Source organism: Mytilus edulis, chromosome 1, assembly GCF_963676685.1.
Source record: "Mytilus edulis chromosome 1, xbMytEdul2.2, whole genome shotgun sequence".
NCBI classification, from domain to species: Eukaryota; Metazoa; Mollusca; class Bivalvia; order Mytilida; family Mytilidae; genus Mytilus; species Mytilus edulis.
The window spans coordinates 41,098,725-41,117,472 of record NC_092344.1 but is presented as its reverse complement, the minus strand read 5'-3'; the positions used below and the strand labels follow the sequence as shown (position 1 = coordinate 41,117,472).

At 32.3% G+C, this 18,748-nt stretch overlaps 1 protein-coding gene across 1 annotated transcript; it reads right to left on the bottom strand.

Moving 5' to 3' along the window:
- Nucleotides 1-254: 254 nt before the first annotated feature.
- On the bottom strand, nt 255-13,833 carry LOC139482686 (ras-related protein rab7-like). The gene is made up of 7 exons (XM_071266757.1): nt 13,655-13,833; nt 11,979-12,038; nt 9,028-9,087; nt 8,193-8,236; nt 7,528-7,654; nt 5,581-5,784; nt 255-2,471 (listed from the first exon to the last, which is right to left on the bottom strand). The coding sequence occupies exons 2-7, from the start codon at nt 12,018-12,020 to the stop codon at nt 2,331-2,333; spliced, it is 618 nt and encodes a 205-aa protein (XP_071122858.1). The 5' UTR covers nt 12,021-12,038; nt 13,655-13,833; the 3' UTR covers nt 255-2,330.
- Between the last annotated feature and the right edge of the window lie 4,915 nt (nt 13,834-18,748).

Genomic DNA, 18,748 nt, shown 5'->3' with positions numbered 1-18,748 from the left:
TCATCATAGATACCAGGACTAAATTTTGTAAATATGCCAAAAAAATAACAATTAAAATGAGTTGAAAAATACTTAACTCATCAGATCAGTAAAAACCAAAAAACATCAAAAATTTACACAGACCGGGCGTGGCAGGGTATTTATACATCCCTAATGACCACACTAAGTTAGGTGTACATGTTGGTCAGGCAGGGTTTATCTGACCTTGACTTGCTTTATATGGATACTTAAAAATGATAAGTTTATAAATCAAATTGAATCAAATAATTTTATTGGTGTAAATTCCAATACAAGAATGATACCAGTTGACATTTTAAAATAAAAATACAAAAATAAATAAAGACAAATACAAAAATGTATACAGAAACAATGATAAGACTACATTATGAGGAGGTGTTATTTTAAAATACTATATTAGGTAGATATAAACTTAAAACTACAACATTTCTTAACAACATTGTTTGGTTTAATTGACTTCATGTTAATATAATGCATATTACTTATTCCAGCTAGACATACAGTACAAATGTCAGTATCTCACTATCATTGCTTTACAAAATAAAATTGACTTTTATTTTCAGACACATTACCTCAACATGGAACTATATCATATAAATTACAAGAGTACATGTATATTTATCTAATCTTCATGGATGTATATATTTTGTTGATTTTTTTTTTATTTTCATGAATAGGATGTATGGAATGTTATATGCCCAACAAGATTTTGACGGGATGTATAATGGTATGTAAATGTCTGCGGTCCGTCTGTCTGTCGTAAACATGTCGCATATTAACTTGAAAACAACTTATCCAAATTTTATGAAACTTTCACTAGTTGTTTCTTATGATGGTCAAACGATCCGTATACTTTTTGGTGAAACATTTTGTGTTACTGGACTTAATAACTAAAACAAGGGGGTATTTTTTTCACATGTTGTGCTGTATCTCATAAACAATTTATGATTATTGCTTATAACTTTACACACGTCTTAGGTTATATTAATCTTAAGATCTGTATAATTTTTGGTGATGATTCAAAATTTTATTTAAGAGTAATTTAGGTTTTTTGTAAAAAAAAAAAAAGGGGGGAGTTTTCACAGGTTGCACCGTATCTCAGAAACTATTTATGAGTATTGCATAAAACTTCACACACAAGACGACAGGGGTATCATACGCTCATAGCACAGCTGTTTATATTAATCTAATAAGACTATAAGTAGATATTAAGCATGAAATATTGATAATTTTCAAGCTCGCAACCCAGAAAAGGCATCAATATGATGACTGAAATCCTCACTTAAAATGATTTTTATCGCATCCTTAGATTATGATATGCATTATATTAGGTTTCATTTTAATAAATGTACTAATATATCAATTAATATATATAATAAAAATAATAAGGTGTTTCACAAAAAAAATTAAAGATCATAAGATGAACTATACATTAAAAAGGTTTGACTGATTGCTTAACGTCAAGTGGCATTTTAAAGGAAATAAAAATACAAGTCGGTATATACTGTAAATTCAGATATAATGTCTTTATTATTGCAATTTTTAAATTAAGAAATAATATTTTTAGAGAGTTCAAACATGTGAGATTAGTTATTGTGATTTTAGGAAAATCTGCATACAGATATATGTATTGGAAATCAGAATGTGGGTTTCTATTAAAATTATTGCAAAACTCTTCCAATAATTTCTGAATTATCAGTATATCATTTACTGTATTTAAAAATATAAAAATCAATAAAAATGTAAGACAAGGTTATATAAATTTTACATTTCAGATTGTCATTTGAAAATATATATTCTGCTAGACAACAGCAATACTTTATTCACATCTATATTAGTTTGATTATAGTCATTATTGATTCATAATATGTATAAAAGACTCCTGAGCCTATTTGAACCTCCTGATGTGATTTTTGAATATGTGATTACTTTGCTGTTTTTATAGTGATTATTTGATTATCTTGTTTTAAAAAAATATGAATGATTATGTGATTATATTGGTCGAAAAATTGTGATTATGTGATGACTTTGACACCCCTATGTGGGGCCTTGTATTTCATGATCTCTGCTATAATTGTACAGTAAAAAATGCCATACATGTCATCTCTATTTATTAAGCATGAACCTGTCTTGTCAGTTCACTCTTATAGCCCTACTGTAGTGTTACCAATGAATTTTTTACCTCAAGGTCAAAGGTCACTACCCTTATAAGGTTTTCTCTGGTCCTGAGGATGACCTTTCTATACAAGTTTGATTACATTTAAGAAGCTGAAAAACACTGATACTGCATTCATTAGATAGAAATTTGTTAATCATTCAACCACTGTTCCTGACATGCTATCAACTAATGACATAAAAGCTTCTGCAACATTGGTTCCATCTTTAGCACTGGTTTCCATATAAGGAATATTGCCATTCTTTTTACACCATTTCATAGCTTCCTCTTTTGTTACCTAAATATAAAAACAATTCATTACAAATATAGCTGTTATCTAATTGGTTGGATATTTATCATTCTGGACCAGAGAGTTTATCTCATTATGTAAAACAAGGGATCATTTGAATCCATTGGTTATTTTTTGTTTTTCAAATTGTAAATTAACATAATGAACTCTTTGTTAAACCCTTAGTTAAAATTTACAAATTTGGTCTCCATTTTTCAATAATTAGAAAACCTATAAATGTGTGGTCATGAAACATTAGTCTTATTTCCTCCAGATGAATGAAACTTCATCCTGTTATCTCAAATATTATGAACACTAATTTTATATACCTAAAAGACAATCACTATCACAGTGGATGGGGTGTTATTAAGGTCTTTCCCCTCCGCGAGGAAAGACCTTATTGTTTTTCTCCTGTTTTTTTTTTTTTTTTTTTTTTTTTCATCCAGCATTTGTTTGACATGGCCTCCCCTCGTTTCTATTGGAGTTATCAAGACCAAATATGGACCATCGGTAGACCTCATCATGAGGCTGTGTAGGATTTCGTCATCCCCTTTAGAAGTTATCTCCCTTTTATTGGTTTTTTTCGACATGGCCCCCCCCTCGTTGTTTTTAAAGATATCATGACCTTATTTGGACAAAAGTTAGATCTCATCATGATGTGTTACCATATGAGGCTGCTAAGGATTTCATCATTCTCTATGAGAGTTACGTCCCCTTGAAGCAATTTCATTCTTTTACATTTTTCTCAAAAAGTATTCAAGATAGAATCGATTTGAAAACGGCAACATGTACAAGACCAGATGGCAATGATAATACACATATACAATCATTTTGTTGTTAACCCTTATAAGGAGTTATTTCCCTTGAAAAAATATACACAATTTTTGAAAAATATCTCGAGAACCGGAAGTCGTAAAGACTTAGGACCTACACCAATAATCTTAAATTCATGTGACCTTTAATTTGCACCCAAGGTCAAAGGTCACCGAGTGCTAAAAAAAAATTACGCTGCAATTTCAAGCTTTCATATTAAGAAAACGATAAGAGTTTGCTGCATACTTACGGCGTATAAAATGTTCCTCTCGACGAGCTCTACATTTTATACTCTGAGCTCAAAAGAGTCGGACTGTCTGTTCAAAAGTTACGACGGGATGATTCTTAAAAGTATAGTATTGTGTGTATATCTTTTTAAAGGTAACAGATATCAACCTACTATAAACTGCAAAGATGATCAGTAGTTCAAGACCTTCAATTTGAGGTCAATGTCAGGTCATGATGAAATTTCACCTTGACCTTCACATTATACTATGACTTTGACCTTGTGATATTTGAAAGGTCAAGTGGTCCTGAGTTGAATGGTGATAGTCCCATGTCTCTACGACTTCCGGTTCTCAAGTTTTGTATTGCATCATATATTTGATGATTAATTGTGACCTTGGTGAACTTTGAAATTGTCCAAATTCTTTTTCTATAATGTTGTCCTTCAACTGTAGATCATTTATCATTTAACAGATTTGAGATATCTATTGTCGTTTTAGAGATAATGCAGTTTGAAGTTTTGCGAGCAGAGGCATGTATTTCTGAATCTACAAGAGCTTACCACTTAAAATGTTTTAGAAATTGAAGAGGTTAACATAGTTATATGTTTGACTAAATACCAAAAACATTCCATTGAAAAAAACACCAAAAAAAATCAATTTGAAATTTTCAAGTTTTGCATTGACTTTGTAAGTTTCATAACTTCTATTTATATAGTTGATATTGCATCATTATTTGCACTTTGTCAAATGGGGTCATCTGATATATCAAATTGAAGGTCTAAACAAACTCTACTTAAAAATGAAAATTTTAAACCCCCTTTTCATCCCAGGGGGACGGGTGGGGTCATTTAGTGCAAACATTCAAATTTCTCAGATGGTAAGGTTGTCGCATATCAAATGAAAGAACATAAAGCGTACATTTCAAATTTCAAATTGACGTCTCCCAAAACTAGGTTGGATGGGGTCGTTGAGTGCAAAAAATAAATGTTCTTTTAAGGTAGGGTTGTTGTATATCAAATGAAAGGTCATGATGTGTACATTTGAAATATCAAATTCCCGACCTCCAAAAATTACTTGGACAGGGTTATTAAGTGCAAAAATCAAACTTTCTAGAACATGGTGTTGTCGCATATCAAATGAAAGCTCATCTACTCTGTTCCATATATCATAATTCCGATCTCAAAAATGTAGGCGGATGAGGTCATTAAGTGTAAAAAGCGAAAAGTTTCAGAAGGTATGCTTGTCGTATATCAAACGAAAGGTCGTACAAAGTACAATACGAAAACATCACTTTTACAGGAAAGACCTTTCAATTGTTTTACAAACAATTGAGATACTAGTTTCTTATATGATCTGCCTATTCAACAATGTTATTTTAAATTTTTTGTTATATATATTACCTGTAAAATGTTGGAATAGCAGTATCTATTTTATGGGACAAATGAAATATAACCTTGTTGCGCAAATAAATGACTGCATTGTTTTTGATTGGTGCAAATGCAATATGCCTCTCATATTGTATAATACCAAAAAAATATTGAATTTTGAAGAAAAAAGTTTGACAAAGTTACCAATTAAATTTGAAATGACTTTGACACAAATATGTGCTGGGCATAGAAACTCCCTGAAATAACACCATTGAGGTAAATGTTGTTCCTAATTGACACACTAGCTAGGAAATTGAAATAGGTAAACTGAATATGATGGTCTTAATGGTGGTTCCTTCATTACAAATAACAGTAAAAATCCTATCAAATGACATTAAATGTAACTTTTGGTGCATGACGATAAAATGTACAATTTCATTAAAGTCATTAAAAAAATAGTTTGATTTTGACGAATTACATTAATTTTTTCCAAAAATAATGGTATTAAACAATATAATTATTTGAGACCTCTGATGAATCATTATAAGGATATTTTGACGAATCACAGTAACATTTAACCAATTTGACGCTAACGGTAGCAAAAAATTTCACGCCTGTTGGTAAAAAGCATTCCTACCCTCATATACCCCTACCCCAAACCTTAAACATTATGTTAAAACTTAAAACTATAAATCTATTACTGTGACATACCAATCTATTTTCTTTATCTATCTTATTCCCGATGACTATGTAAGGGAAATTGTCTTCGTCTTCTGGAATAGCATTGGCCAAAAACTCCTCCAGGACTGATTCAAGATGTTTAAATGTCTCTGGTTTTGTAACATCATACACTAACAAAGCACAGTCTGTTCCACGGTAAAAACTTAGTCCTAAACTACTCACTGTATCCCAAACCTGTTATACAAGTATACAATTATAAGTAATGTTTTTGTCATATAGGATTTGATTGGATATTTTAAAATAGATATGTAAGTCATATAAGCAAGAATCTTTCTTAAATCAACTTCAAAAAGTTAATGATTTGCATTGAAGAAAAGTAAAAACCTTAAAGGAGGTTCATAACACTGCAGGGAGATAACTCTGAAAAAATCAGCAAAATGAATTAACCATGTTTTATTGCTAGGGAAATATTAAGCTTCTCTGTGATAAAAATAAGTGTTTGTCTAACTCCTAAATATCCAACAAAATTTTTTCCAATAATAAAGTGTGTGGTTCAAGCTTTTTGAATTTTTTATATTTTGGTCAAATGTTAAAATTTCATGAACATAAAACCTGCCAGATAAAATTTTAGTCAGCGTGCTTCATGGTGTGTACCACCTCAAGGATTGACAAATTGTGAAATAACTCAAAAGAGAAATGGCTTGATTTAATAAAACAACAATAAATTAAATCCAAATTGGCAGACAACAACCAATTTAACAACTAACATTAAATCACTGGATTCAAGTTTACATTACCTGGGGTGATTGGTTTTACATGTTTGTGAGTTCGGTAACCTCTCTCTAATCTTGTAATGAGGAGTGTAACAAGTATAAATATTTTTTACTTTTATCGTCTCTAACCTACAGATAATAATATATATGGTAATTTATTTTTTATTTTTTATTTACCAGTACAGTACAGTACATGTATGTTAATCTGTGTACCTTTTTTTTAAGTAAATCATAAAGGGTACTTCATGTAGAGTGTTTTTAGAAAATTTATCAAACTTTTATTTAAGACTTAAGTGCTCTTTCTGTACTGGTCTGTATTGTAAATTATAAAAAAAAGATGTTATAACTATTTTCCAATGAGGGGTACAACTCTTCACAAAAAACCAATCTGCCATGTCAGTTAGTTATTTCTTTTCCTCAAATATGACCAACTGTATAAGTCTTATAACTGGGTTATTTGAACTTTCACGAGCAACACTATTGGTGCCACATATAGAGCAGGATCTGTTTATACCCTAGTTTTTGGTGGAGTTGGTGTTGCTCAGTTTTTAGTTTTAAATGATGTGTTTAATGTACAATTGTTTGCCTTCTCATTTTTTGCCAAGACATTGTAATTTTGTATTCGATTAATGAGTTTTTAGCTATATATAGTAACACCTTTAACTTCTTCTCTTTTAGAGTGGGAACAGAGAAATAACTTGTCAAGCTTTTAATTACTTACAAACTGATTATCAATTTAGATAATACACATTTTCCAAACTATTTTACTAGAAGCACTTGTGACAACTGAAGGGTAAAGATTACATTCACTTTACAGGGGAAACTATAATTCAAATATTGCATACTGTATTAAGTTGGTTCAACTTAAGTTATTGACAAAAGGAAGATAACTCCATGAATGCAAAGTCAGAAATCTGATTTTCAGTAATTGTCGTTTGTTTATGTGGTTCATAAGTGTTTCTTGTTTCTTGTTTTTTATATAGATAAGACCTTTGGTTTTCCTGTTTGAATGGTTTTACACTAATAAGATTTTGGAGCCTTTTAAAGTTTGCTGTTTCGGTGTGAGACAAGGCTCCGTGTTGAAGACCATACCTTGACCTATAATGGTTTACTTTTATAAATTGTGACTTGGATGGAGAGTTGTCTCATTGGCACTCATACCACATCTTCTTATATCTATTTACATGAAAAAATAATTATATACCTGTAATGTAAAATGCTCAGTATCTTTCGGGACTTCTTTCACAATAAAATCTGCTCCAATTGTAACTTTGTATTTTTCAGTGAATGTACCATCTGAGTACTGATTCATTAAAGAGGTTTTACCAACACTATAAAATATATTCAAAAATTACTTTTTAATATAGGAATTTAATATAAAATCCTAAATGCATAAAATATATAGAAATTCTCACAAAGCTTTAAGCTAGTCTGAGTCCTGACAAATGGGATGTCATAGTTCTATAGATAAAATGGAAACACTTTTTTGGCAACAGGTTGATCTGAATAAGACAGGGGCTCCTAGAAAGATAATCCAAGTCTAAAATTATTTAATACATATTTGATCTCTAAAAATATAAATACATGTTCTTTTAAATTTGAGACTAATATCAATGCTAATCTAAAGATTAGAAATTTTATGAAATAAAATTTATGTGTGACATGGGTTATGTATGCATTAACCTCACAGAGCTCTCTTTCCATTTTTATTTTCTAACTTCTATATTGTTTTACTAACCTTTCTTAATGAGACAAATTAGGCCTAACACAGCGATTAATTTTCTGTCTTTGTTTCACTATTCAACTGTTACAAACTATAAATATGATATGTAATTAAAACATGTTAATAAGAAGTAATTTTGTACCTACCCAATGCCTCCAAGAATCAGTACTTTTACTAAATTTCTCCTTTTCTAAAATAAACAACAAAATTAAACTAAAAGTATGAACTTGTACCCAAATAGTGATCAAATAGACAGGAGCTCATCATAAACCTCAGACACATGTTTTATTAAAAGAAAATATCCAGCAAATACCAAACCCTCAACAACTAAAGTTTACAGTTGCTTTAACTGTGAGTTACAGAAACTCTAGTGTTATCTTATTTGAGGGTAGTAATGGGGATACCTTCAAGACAATTAATGATAAAATTTCTTGCCAAATGATGTTAAAGGTCATTTTAGGTACATGACGATAAAATGTACACTTTCTTTTAAACAATAAAGAATCAACTGCATGATTTTGACAAATCACGTTAATTTTTTTCAATAATAATGGTTACAATATTTATTAGAAACCTCGGAGTGACGATTCAAGATGCTGACATTTTGACGAATCACGGTAAAATTTTAACCAATTTGATGCTAACAGTTGCTGAACTTAACTGTTTGACGCCTGGTGGTAGAGTTATTTCCCCTCTTTTACTTGTTCAGTGTTTCATGAAATTTGAATCAGATCTGGCATATCATTTTCAAAAATGACACTGCACTAATTTTCAAACTTAAGCATCCTGGTATAATAACTAAACCATTTTTTTTTTTACTATTTAGCCAAATATAGAATGGAGTAAAAGGACAGAAGGATATACAAATAAACAGTAATAAAACATCCCAAGTATATAAGAAGGTAGACAGAAAATATAAATGACAAAACAATAAGAAGGTTAGCCCAGACCAAGAAATTCTGTAAAATACATGTTCCCTACTTTTTTTTTCTCTCCTACAACAGCTGATCCGCCTTCTTCATCTTCTTCATTGACAGAAGGCTAGAAAAGAAATTATAAAAAATATTGTTAAACAGATTTGGTTAATTTTGATCAGTTTTATTATGAGCTTCAATGTTTAAAAATTATTGTAAACCAAATTTGTTTCAACAGTATGTTTTTATACGACCGCAAATTTTGAAAAAATTTTCGTCGTATATTGCTATCACGTTGGCGTCGGCGTCGTCGTCGTCGTCCGGCGTCCGAATACTTTTAGTTTTCGCACTCTAACTTTAGTAAAAGTGAATGGAAATCTATGAAATTTTAACACAAGGTTTATGACCACAAAAGGAAGGTTGGTATTGATTTTGGGAGTTTTGGTCCCAACATTTTAGGAATTAGGGGCCAAAAAGGGCCCAAATAAGCATTTTCTTGGTTTTCGCACTATAACTTTAGTTTAAGTTAATAGAAATCTATGAAATTTTGACACAAGGTTTATGACCACAAAAGAACGGTTGGGATTGATTTTGGGAGTTTTGGTCTCAACAGTTTAGGAATTAGGGGCCAAAAAAGGGCCCAAATAAGCATTATTCTTGGTTTTCGCACAATAACATTAGTTTAAGTAAATAGAAATCAATGAAATTTAAACACAATGTTAATGACTACAAAAGGAAGGTTGGTATTGATTTTGGGAGTTTAGGTCCCAACAGTTTAGGAATTAGGGGCCAAAAAGGGACCCAAATAAGCATTTTTCTTGGTTTTCGCACCATAACGTTAGTATAAGTAAATAGAAATCTATGAAATTTAAACACAAGGTTTATGACCATAAAAGAAAGGTTGGGTTTGATTTTGGGAGTTTTGGTCCAAACATAATAAGGGGCCCAAAGGGTCCAAAATTAAACTTTTGTTTGATTTCATCAAAATTGAATAATTGGGGTTCTTTGATATGCTGAATCTAACTGTCATGACTGTGTATGTAGATTCTTAACTTTTGGTCCCGTTTTCAAATTGGTCTACATTAAGGTCCAAAGGGTCCAAAATTAAACTTAGTTTGATTTTGACAAAAAATGAATCAGTTAGGTTCTTTGATATGCTGAATCTAAAAATGTACTTAGATTCTTGATTATTGGCCCAGTTTTCAAGTTGGTCCAAATCGGGGTCCAAAATTAAACTTTGTTTGATTTCAGCAAAAATTGAATAAATGGGGTTCTTTGATATACCAAATCTAACTGTGTATGTAGATTCTTCATTTTTGGTCCTGTTTTCAAATTGGTCTACACTAAAGTCCAAAGGGTCCAAAATTAAACTTAGTCTGATTTTAACAAAAATTGAAATCTTGAAGTTCTTTGATATGCTGAATCCAAAAATGTACTTAGATTTTTTATTATGGGCCCAGTTTTCAAGTTGGTCCAAATCAGGATCTAAAATTATTATATTAAGTATTGTGCAATAGCAAGTCTTTTCAATTGCACAGTATTGCGCAATGGCAAGAAATATCTAATTGCACAATATTGTGAAATATCAAAAAAAAAATTAATTAGAGTTATCTTTCTTTGTCCAGAATAGTAAGCAAGAAATATCTAATTGCAAAATATTGTGCAATAGCAAGATTTTTTTTTAATTGGAGTTATCTTTCTTTGTCCAGAATCAACTTAAATCTTTGTTATATACAATATACAATGTATATTCACTTTTTACTACCAACTGATAAATTAAAATAATCTTTACCATTCAGTGATAACAAGCAGTTTTTTTACATCTTAATATTTTATGATGTATTTAAATGAGTAGTTATTGTTGCAAACTCCATTAGAAATTTTAATTGAGATTAGTTTTGGAATAAGGGAAAGGGGGATGTGATTAAAAAAATTGGGTTCAATTTTTCTCATTTGAAATTTCATAAATAAAAAAGAAAATTTCTTCAAACATTTTTTTGAGAGGATTAATATTCAACAGCATAGTGAATTGCTCTAAGAGAAACAAAAATTTTAAGTTCATTAGAACACATTCATTCTGTGTCAGAAACCTATGCTGTGTCAACTATTTAATCACAATCCAAATTTAGAGCTGAATCCAGCTTGAATGTTGTGTCCATACTTGCCCTAACCGTTCAGGGTTCAACCTCTGCGGTCGTATAAAGCTATGCCCTGCGGAGCATCTGGTTTGCTTTGAGTTCTTTTTTGACAACCTCTTAGCAATTAAGTATCATTATTTTCTATCTGAGATAATGATTTCCTATAAGAAGGTCTAATTTGGGGTTCTTTATTTTTTTTTAATTCTTTAAATTTATGTCATTTTTCTCTATTTATTTAACGTAGGGGTCTAGTAGTCTCATTCAATATCACTAGTCTGTCAACTCTGAGGTTTTGAGTTCAAATGTGGCCAGCAGGTGCATACAAATCCAATCAGTCAGTGGTTCTCTCTGGGCACTCCAACTTTCTCACCAAGAAATAGCACAATAGTGTTGAAAGTGGTGTTAAACACCACTCAATCGATCTATTTTTCTTTTTTTTTGCTGATTATATGCTTATTTTTTAATATATAAGGACAAAGTAATTTTGCGAAGTACTTTGGTACTAATTGAATTTTACAGATATCAGTAAATTAAAATTTGGTGTTGTAAAATTTTTAAAATCATTTTAAATTAAGGAAAAATTTCCCTCATGTAAAGATCTGATTCCTTGCCCAGATTTGACTTTACTCACTGTACATGTAGGTATTTTTTTATGGATTTATCATCTCTTAAATGTTTGTATTAGGGTTTGAATTTGCTGTTGATAACGAGCATCACTGCCTTATTAAAGCGACATTTATTGTTAAAATGCACATCTGGTGAAGCAAAGTTAGTACCGGTAATGTTGTTATCATAGCCAAGCCAATTGGTAATCATAAACATATTTATTCACATTGAACTTCAAAGAATAGACAATTTGATACATATTGCACATGCCTACCGTTTCGTCGATATCAAAATCATATAATTCTTCCTCTTCCATGTCTTTCTGTTCAAGAGCCTTAAAAATAAAGTAAAACATAAACAGAGTGTTCTCATTTAAAAGCATATAACTGTTCAGTGGCAGATCCAGAAATTTACCTAAGAGGGGACCTGCTCTAGTCATGCTTCAGTGATTCCCTACATAATCAACCAAATATTTCCCTCAAAAGGAGGGGGCGGGGCCACCTAGGCAACCCCCCAAAATCCGCCTGTGCTGTTATTAATAAATTGCAACTATAATCATACTCACATACTGAGACATATATAGGTACATAAACATGTTGACTTTTTGTTGTGTAAAATTTTGAAGTTGCATGTAAACTGATAGTATTGATGAGATTACATTATGCTTTTAAAACTACATGTAAATACTTTGTACAAGTCAAAAAAAGATTTACATTTTCTGCCTAGCCATATAACAATGAATATGCAATATTTTTAACCTGATAATACATTGTAACTTGATATCTGAGACTCCCTTAATTATTTGGAGTCAGAGTACGAGCTGATAATATTCTGAATCCAAGATGAAATTAAAATATATGCGCCCAAAATCTTTTATATTTGTTAAATAACTTTCAAATCTAAGGTTTTGTTTAAATTTAAAGTTTGCTATCTAATAATTTAGCTTTTGCCATAGAATCATTGATGTAATGAGATTTCATAAGTAAACTGTCATGTCTTCTTAATAAAATTGAGAATGGGAATGGGGAATGTGTCAAAAAGAAAAAACAACGCGACCAAAGAGCAGAAAACAACAAAGGCCTCCAATGGGTCTTCAATACAGCCAAATTCCAGCACCCAGAGGCTTATATTTAAACCTATTTGTTTTCATAGACTATAATAGAAGAGACCAACCAATTTAGACTTATAATCACCAGGTTTTTACTAACATGGCAGAGCAACATAACGGGTGCCACATGTTGAGCAGGATCTGATTACCCTTCTAGAGAACCTAAGATCACCACCAGTTTTTAATATGCATGGTTCAACTTCATGTTGCTCAGTCTTTAGTTTTCCATGTTGTCATCTGTACACTGCTGTTTGTCTGGGTATTTTTCTTTCTTTTTCATACTTGGTGCATATAATTTTTTCGACTTGTGAGTTTGAATGTCCCTTTGGTATCACTCACCTATCTTTAAGTAACTTTACGTTCACACTTAATTATCATAGACATTATTCTTGTAACATAATTACCTTGAGTGTGAAATTTTATTTATTCTAGTTTCTCTATGGATTAAAAATGTTGTGTGATAATTCACCTGGTAAAAAATGTGTCAAGTTACCAAATTACTGGTGTACTTCAGGGTGTAAAAATATTTACAGAGATTCGCCTCAGTGTGTAGTGGTACTCTTCAAAGTTCAAGGTGTTCTACTTTTACGGTTATGAACCTAGATTATAGATCACAGGCACTCGTTTCTATCCATTGGATGACCCACTATATTTACGTTGATATTGGGTCTTCCAATGGATAGAAACAATTTAGTGCCTAGCTGTGTTATAGATAACATATATAACAAAACTAAAATCGATATTCATAAAAGAAATAATTGGAAATTTGCATTGACAACTTTAAAGGTGTGTTTGGGAAGTCTGCCAACCTCAGGCATGGATTAGGATTAATGTCATCCTACCTTTGGTAAAGTTCTATAGTAAGATGTTGTGGAATTGGCTTTTGGTTGTTAACCACGCCACTGGTAAACTGGGACCCGCTTGTATTTAGCGCTTCACTCTTTATTATGTTAGATAACCGAGAACCAGCTGACTTGGATAACTCAGCCTAAAACAAACTCGGCCTTTTGCAAAGTCGGACTATAACAAGCTCGGCCTTCTATTGTTTATATGCGTATATGTACCACGTGTACTGTATAGAAAGTCCCTGCTTGAATATACTAATTTACTGTAAGGCAGTGGCTATTTTGCCGGCTCCGGCAAAATAGCGATCTTTATAGAGTTTTGCTATTTTCATGGTATAATTAAGATTTTCCTTTTATTAATGGCACTGGCTACGGTTACATGGAAATGTAACAATAATAAAAATATTATTGTTACATTGGAGACTAAATGCCGGAATGCATGGTTGGATGAGGACCTGATTAATTACGAATGTAACAATAACTATTGAGGCTACGGTTACATAGCGTTATTGTTACATGAAAAACAGCAATGTACGATGGGGACTTGTAATATGAGGGGGGATAGGAGGGGTCCTGATCCCGAAATCCCGGACTTAAAAAAACGAAATCCCGAGGTCCCGAATTTAAATAAAGTAAATCCCGACATCCCGAAATCCGAAAAAGAAGGATTCCCGGATCCCGAAAGGGTCAATCCCGAAATCCCGAGCTTAAAAACACCCGATCCCGGAGTCCCGATAAAGGTCCTATCCCCCCTCTAATATGTACTAAATAATAAAAGTTTAAGACATTTATTTTATATTTACAATACATACAATGTCTTTATTTTTTTTATTTACAATGACAGTTTATAAATATCCAGTAAGTGGTTTTTGGAGCATGTTTAAGTCCGACACATCATTTTGACGAATCCACTCCAAGCAGCCATCACACACCAGTAATAAGGGGGAAGGACCTTTTTCGGGATGCGGGATCGGGTGTTTTTTTAAGCTCGGGATATCGAGATTGACCTTTCGGGATGTCGGGATTTATATTTTTTTAATTCGGGACCTCGGGACTTCATGTTTTTAAGCCCCGGATTTCGGGATCAGGACCCCTCCTACCTTCCGCTGTGAACGTCTGGATCGCATTCCGTGCAATTCAGTTCTGTGATATTCCTTTTAGAAGATAAGGCAATCTTTAATGTTACAAATGGAAGTTTTTAACTACCTTGACTGGCTATACAGCCCTTGCACGGTCGGTCTTTAATGTTTGCCATGCTTTCGGTGAGAAATACTATTTTACTCTCGCAATGTTGATATTCTCATCCGATCTTTTGGTTGAAAGCATGTGGTGTAGTTTTATGTTATGTTTATCTTTTTAATACTGGTTAATGAAATCATTACAGTGTGTACTGGCTGGTCATTATCGCGTATGATACGATTTTGACACGCCTACATAGCTAATGAATATTCATGATTTTAAAGATAAGAACAGCACGTGTAGCCAGACTGGGACTTGTAGATTTGTAGCATAACTGTACATATGTAGTTTTGAAAATATAGAATAGATACAAAAATATGTGTTTTTAATATTAGTATCCGAGCAAGTAAAACACGGATCTATCATGGTGGAGGACTCAAATTATATTTATTAATATTGTGACTTTTATTTTCAATGTTTCCATGAACTTTATACGTAAACATCTTTTTCTAGTTATTTTTTTTTTTTTTACTGGATATTATGATGGTATTCACCAGTGTCAAGATTATGGTTGGTAAAAACTTTGTGGTGTAATATGTACTGTCTTTAGTTATAATACCAGCGAATTCTGCCTGGAAAGGGATTTATTTAAAACATTCAACTCCAGTTACCTGTAAGTACGTTTATTACTATACTTAATGATTGTATGTGCAAATTGTCGCGCTACAATATTCTAGTTCCGAATTTGGTATATGTGTGAAGGAATCTGCGCTACAAAATGCAAGAGATGTATAACCTTTTCTGTATGTGTACATTGGTACGCTACAATTTGAACTGTAATTGAAATGAGTAGTCCAGGGTCCGATGAAATTAATAACACCTCTGAATCTACGTTTTTGTATCAAAATGAAGATGATTTTGATAATACTATTCTAACTCCAGATTTTTTAGAATTTAACGAATTTAAAGAACATGACATTTTTCTCTCACTACCAACACCTAGGAACAGTTCCACGCTAAAATTGCATTCAACAAATTTAGATTCATCGCTTCCAAAAAGCTCAAACTCGTTTGCCAAAATGGAAAAACTTGCCAACTGCTCAACATTTTCGGGTTATTCCCAGGACAACGCACAGAAATTTTTATCGGAATTTAAGTCATATGCCCTTTTGCACGATCTTCGTGAGTTTGACGGGAAAAAAGTAGCTGCGTTTCATCTTCATTTAAAAGGTCCAGCATTAACCTGGTTTAATACTCTAAGTGAAAGATCAAAAGAATCATGGAACGCCATTGAAGTTTTGTTTGAGGAAAAATTTACAAATTTTAAAAATCACAGTGCTATGGCTATGATGGAAGGTCAAATATTCAATACCCTTAAGTTAGGAAAATCTCAACAGCTTGAAGATTTCCATAGTCAAATCCTTGAAAAGGGAAACCTTTTACACAAACCTGATCATGAGGTTTTAGCTAGATTTATAGAGGGTCTACCAGAGAAAATGGCATTCTTCGTACGAGCTGGCCAGCCAGCAGATTTGTCCGCTGCTTTAACGTCTGCTAAAATGGCCGAAACATGTGGATACCGTGAGAAAATATTTGAAAATGCAATTTCTACCTCTCCTCCTGAACAACAAAGCGATATTTCTAATCTCAAATCCTCTGAATTTGCTAGTCTAACGAATGAAGTTGCTAAGCTCAGTAAAAATGTGTCAGAGCTTTTAATTTCGAAAGTCCCAGAAGCATCAGCAAATAGCCAATACGAGTCGACACAAAATAATTTTCAAAGGAGACAACAGTATCAATACCCAAACACAAACACCAATTCAAATTGTTTCAACTGTAATTTTCCAGGACATAGGAAACGAGAATGCAATTGGAATGGATTTGGACAAACAACAAGTAATAAATGCCAAATTTGTCACCAAACGGGTCACACTGCTTATCGATGTAAAACCATTAAACCAAATCAGGAAAACTACCAATACCCGGCCGATACAAGGCCAAATCGTTCGGGTCCATAAATTCGAGGTCTAAACAAGTCAACTATACCGATTCCAAACCAGATAACCTATCTACTTTTGATAATTTTATATATATGAATGTTTGTTGTGATACTGTTGATATTGCAGCTTTGATTGACACTGGAAGTTCAATTAACATTATGTCCGCTCCACTATATAAATCTTTACCAAGGCATGTTAAATCCGATATCAGTAGGTTCACTGAACCCATTAAATTAGCAAATGGACAATTAATATTTGTAGAAGGAACTTCTTCTGTAACGATACAAACAAATCAAGGTTTGCATGAGGTCAAAGTGTACATTCTTAGCACGACATCACATCCGTTAATTCTAGTATGGAATATTTGAAATCTAGTAATATTACATTGAAGTTTAGTGAATTTAACACAAATAGTAAATATCATCATGTGAAATGTAATAAAAGGCTATGTATTCAGCCAAATTCTGAAATTTTTGTTCGGGCAAATGTGCCGAAACATTTGTCTGTTGGTCTTCAAGGTATATGTACAAACAATGTGTTTTCGTTAGGAAAAGGACTGCTTCTTGCAAAAGCGTTAGTCACTGTGTCAATTGATAAAACTATTCCTTTGAAGATAATGAACCCTACAAATACAACAATTTCAGTCTCTAAAGGGTCAATCTTGGCGAACTTTCAGATATTGAATGCTGACTTCAGTGTTATAACTGAAGACATTAAATGCCCCCCTGTAGTTCAAAATGTACAGATTGGATCCACTCATCCGATTATTTCAACGAGTAAAAACAATGAATTTAGGGATGAAACTAAGACAGTGTTTTTGTCAAATTTTAGTATTCCTGAACCATTAAATCCTGAACAAACAACGCAATTAACTGACTGTTTATATGAAAACAAAGACATTTTCGTCACAAAAGAAAATCCTGATCTAGGGTTCTCAACTTATGTACAACATAAAATAAATCTTAAACCTGATGTTAAACCAAAACACCAACAACCGTATCGACTCCCGCCACATAAAAGAGAAGTATTGCGGCACCATTTAGATGAACTCCTTAAACAAGGAATCATAGCACCGATTAGCGAGGAAGAAAATGTGCCTATCACAAGTCCAATAGTATTGGTGACTAAACGAAAAAGACAAAATGATGCTTTTCAAAGTGAAAAGGATGCAGCTCTATCACAATATAGATTTTGTTGCGATTTTAGATATTTAAATTCATGTACAGAACAGTTTAAATATTTTATTCCTAATCTACAAGAACTTACAGAGTCATTTTCACAATTTGTTCCAAACTATATATCGTCAATTGATTTGTCCTCAGGATTTTTCAGTTAGGCATTGACCCTGAGTCTTCACGCTACACCGCATTTAATACATGTTTTGGTACATATAAATTTTTGCGTTTACCGATGGGACTTTCGTCATCACCAGCATCTTTCCAATTACTCATGGACAAAGTGTTGCATGGGCTAAAATTTAAGTCATGTCTTTGTTACCTTGACGATGTTTTGATATGCTCGGAGACATTTGAGCAACATATTACTGACTTACAAGAAGTTTTTCATAGATTTCGTTCTGCAGGTCTTAAGTTAGGACCAAAGAAATGTTCGTTTGCTCAGTCGTCATGTATCTTTTTAGGCCATTCTATTTCAAAGGAAGGAGTAAGTCCGCCACCTGATCGAGTACAGGCAATTCAGGAATACCCACCACCTAAAAATATAAAAGAGCTACGGCGTCTTATAGGAATGCTTAACTGGTTCCGAAAATTTATTCCGAATTTCAGTGCAAAAATATCACCATTAACTAGATTACTGAAAAAGGGTCAGTTTTTCGTTTGGAATGTTGAACAACAATCGTCATTTAATGATTTGAAATATTCGTTACTGAACTCAAAAATATTAGCATTTCCCA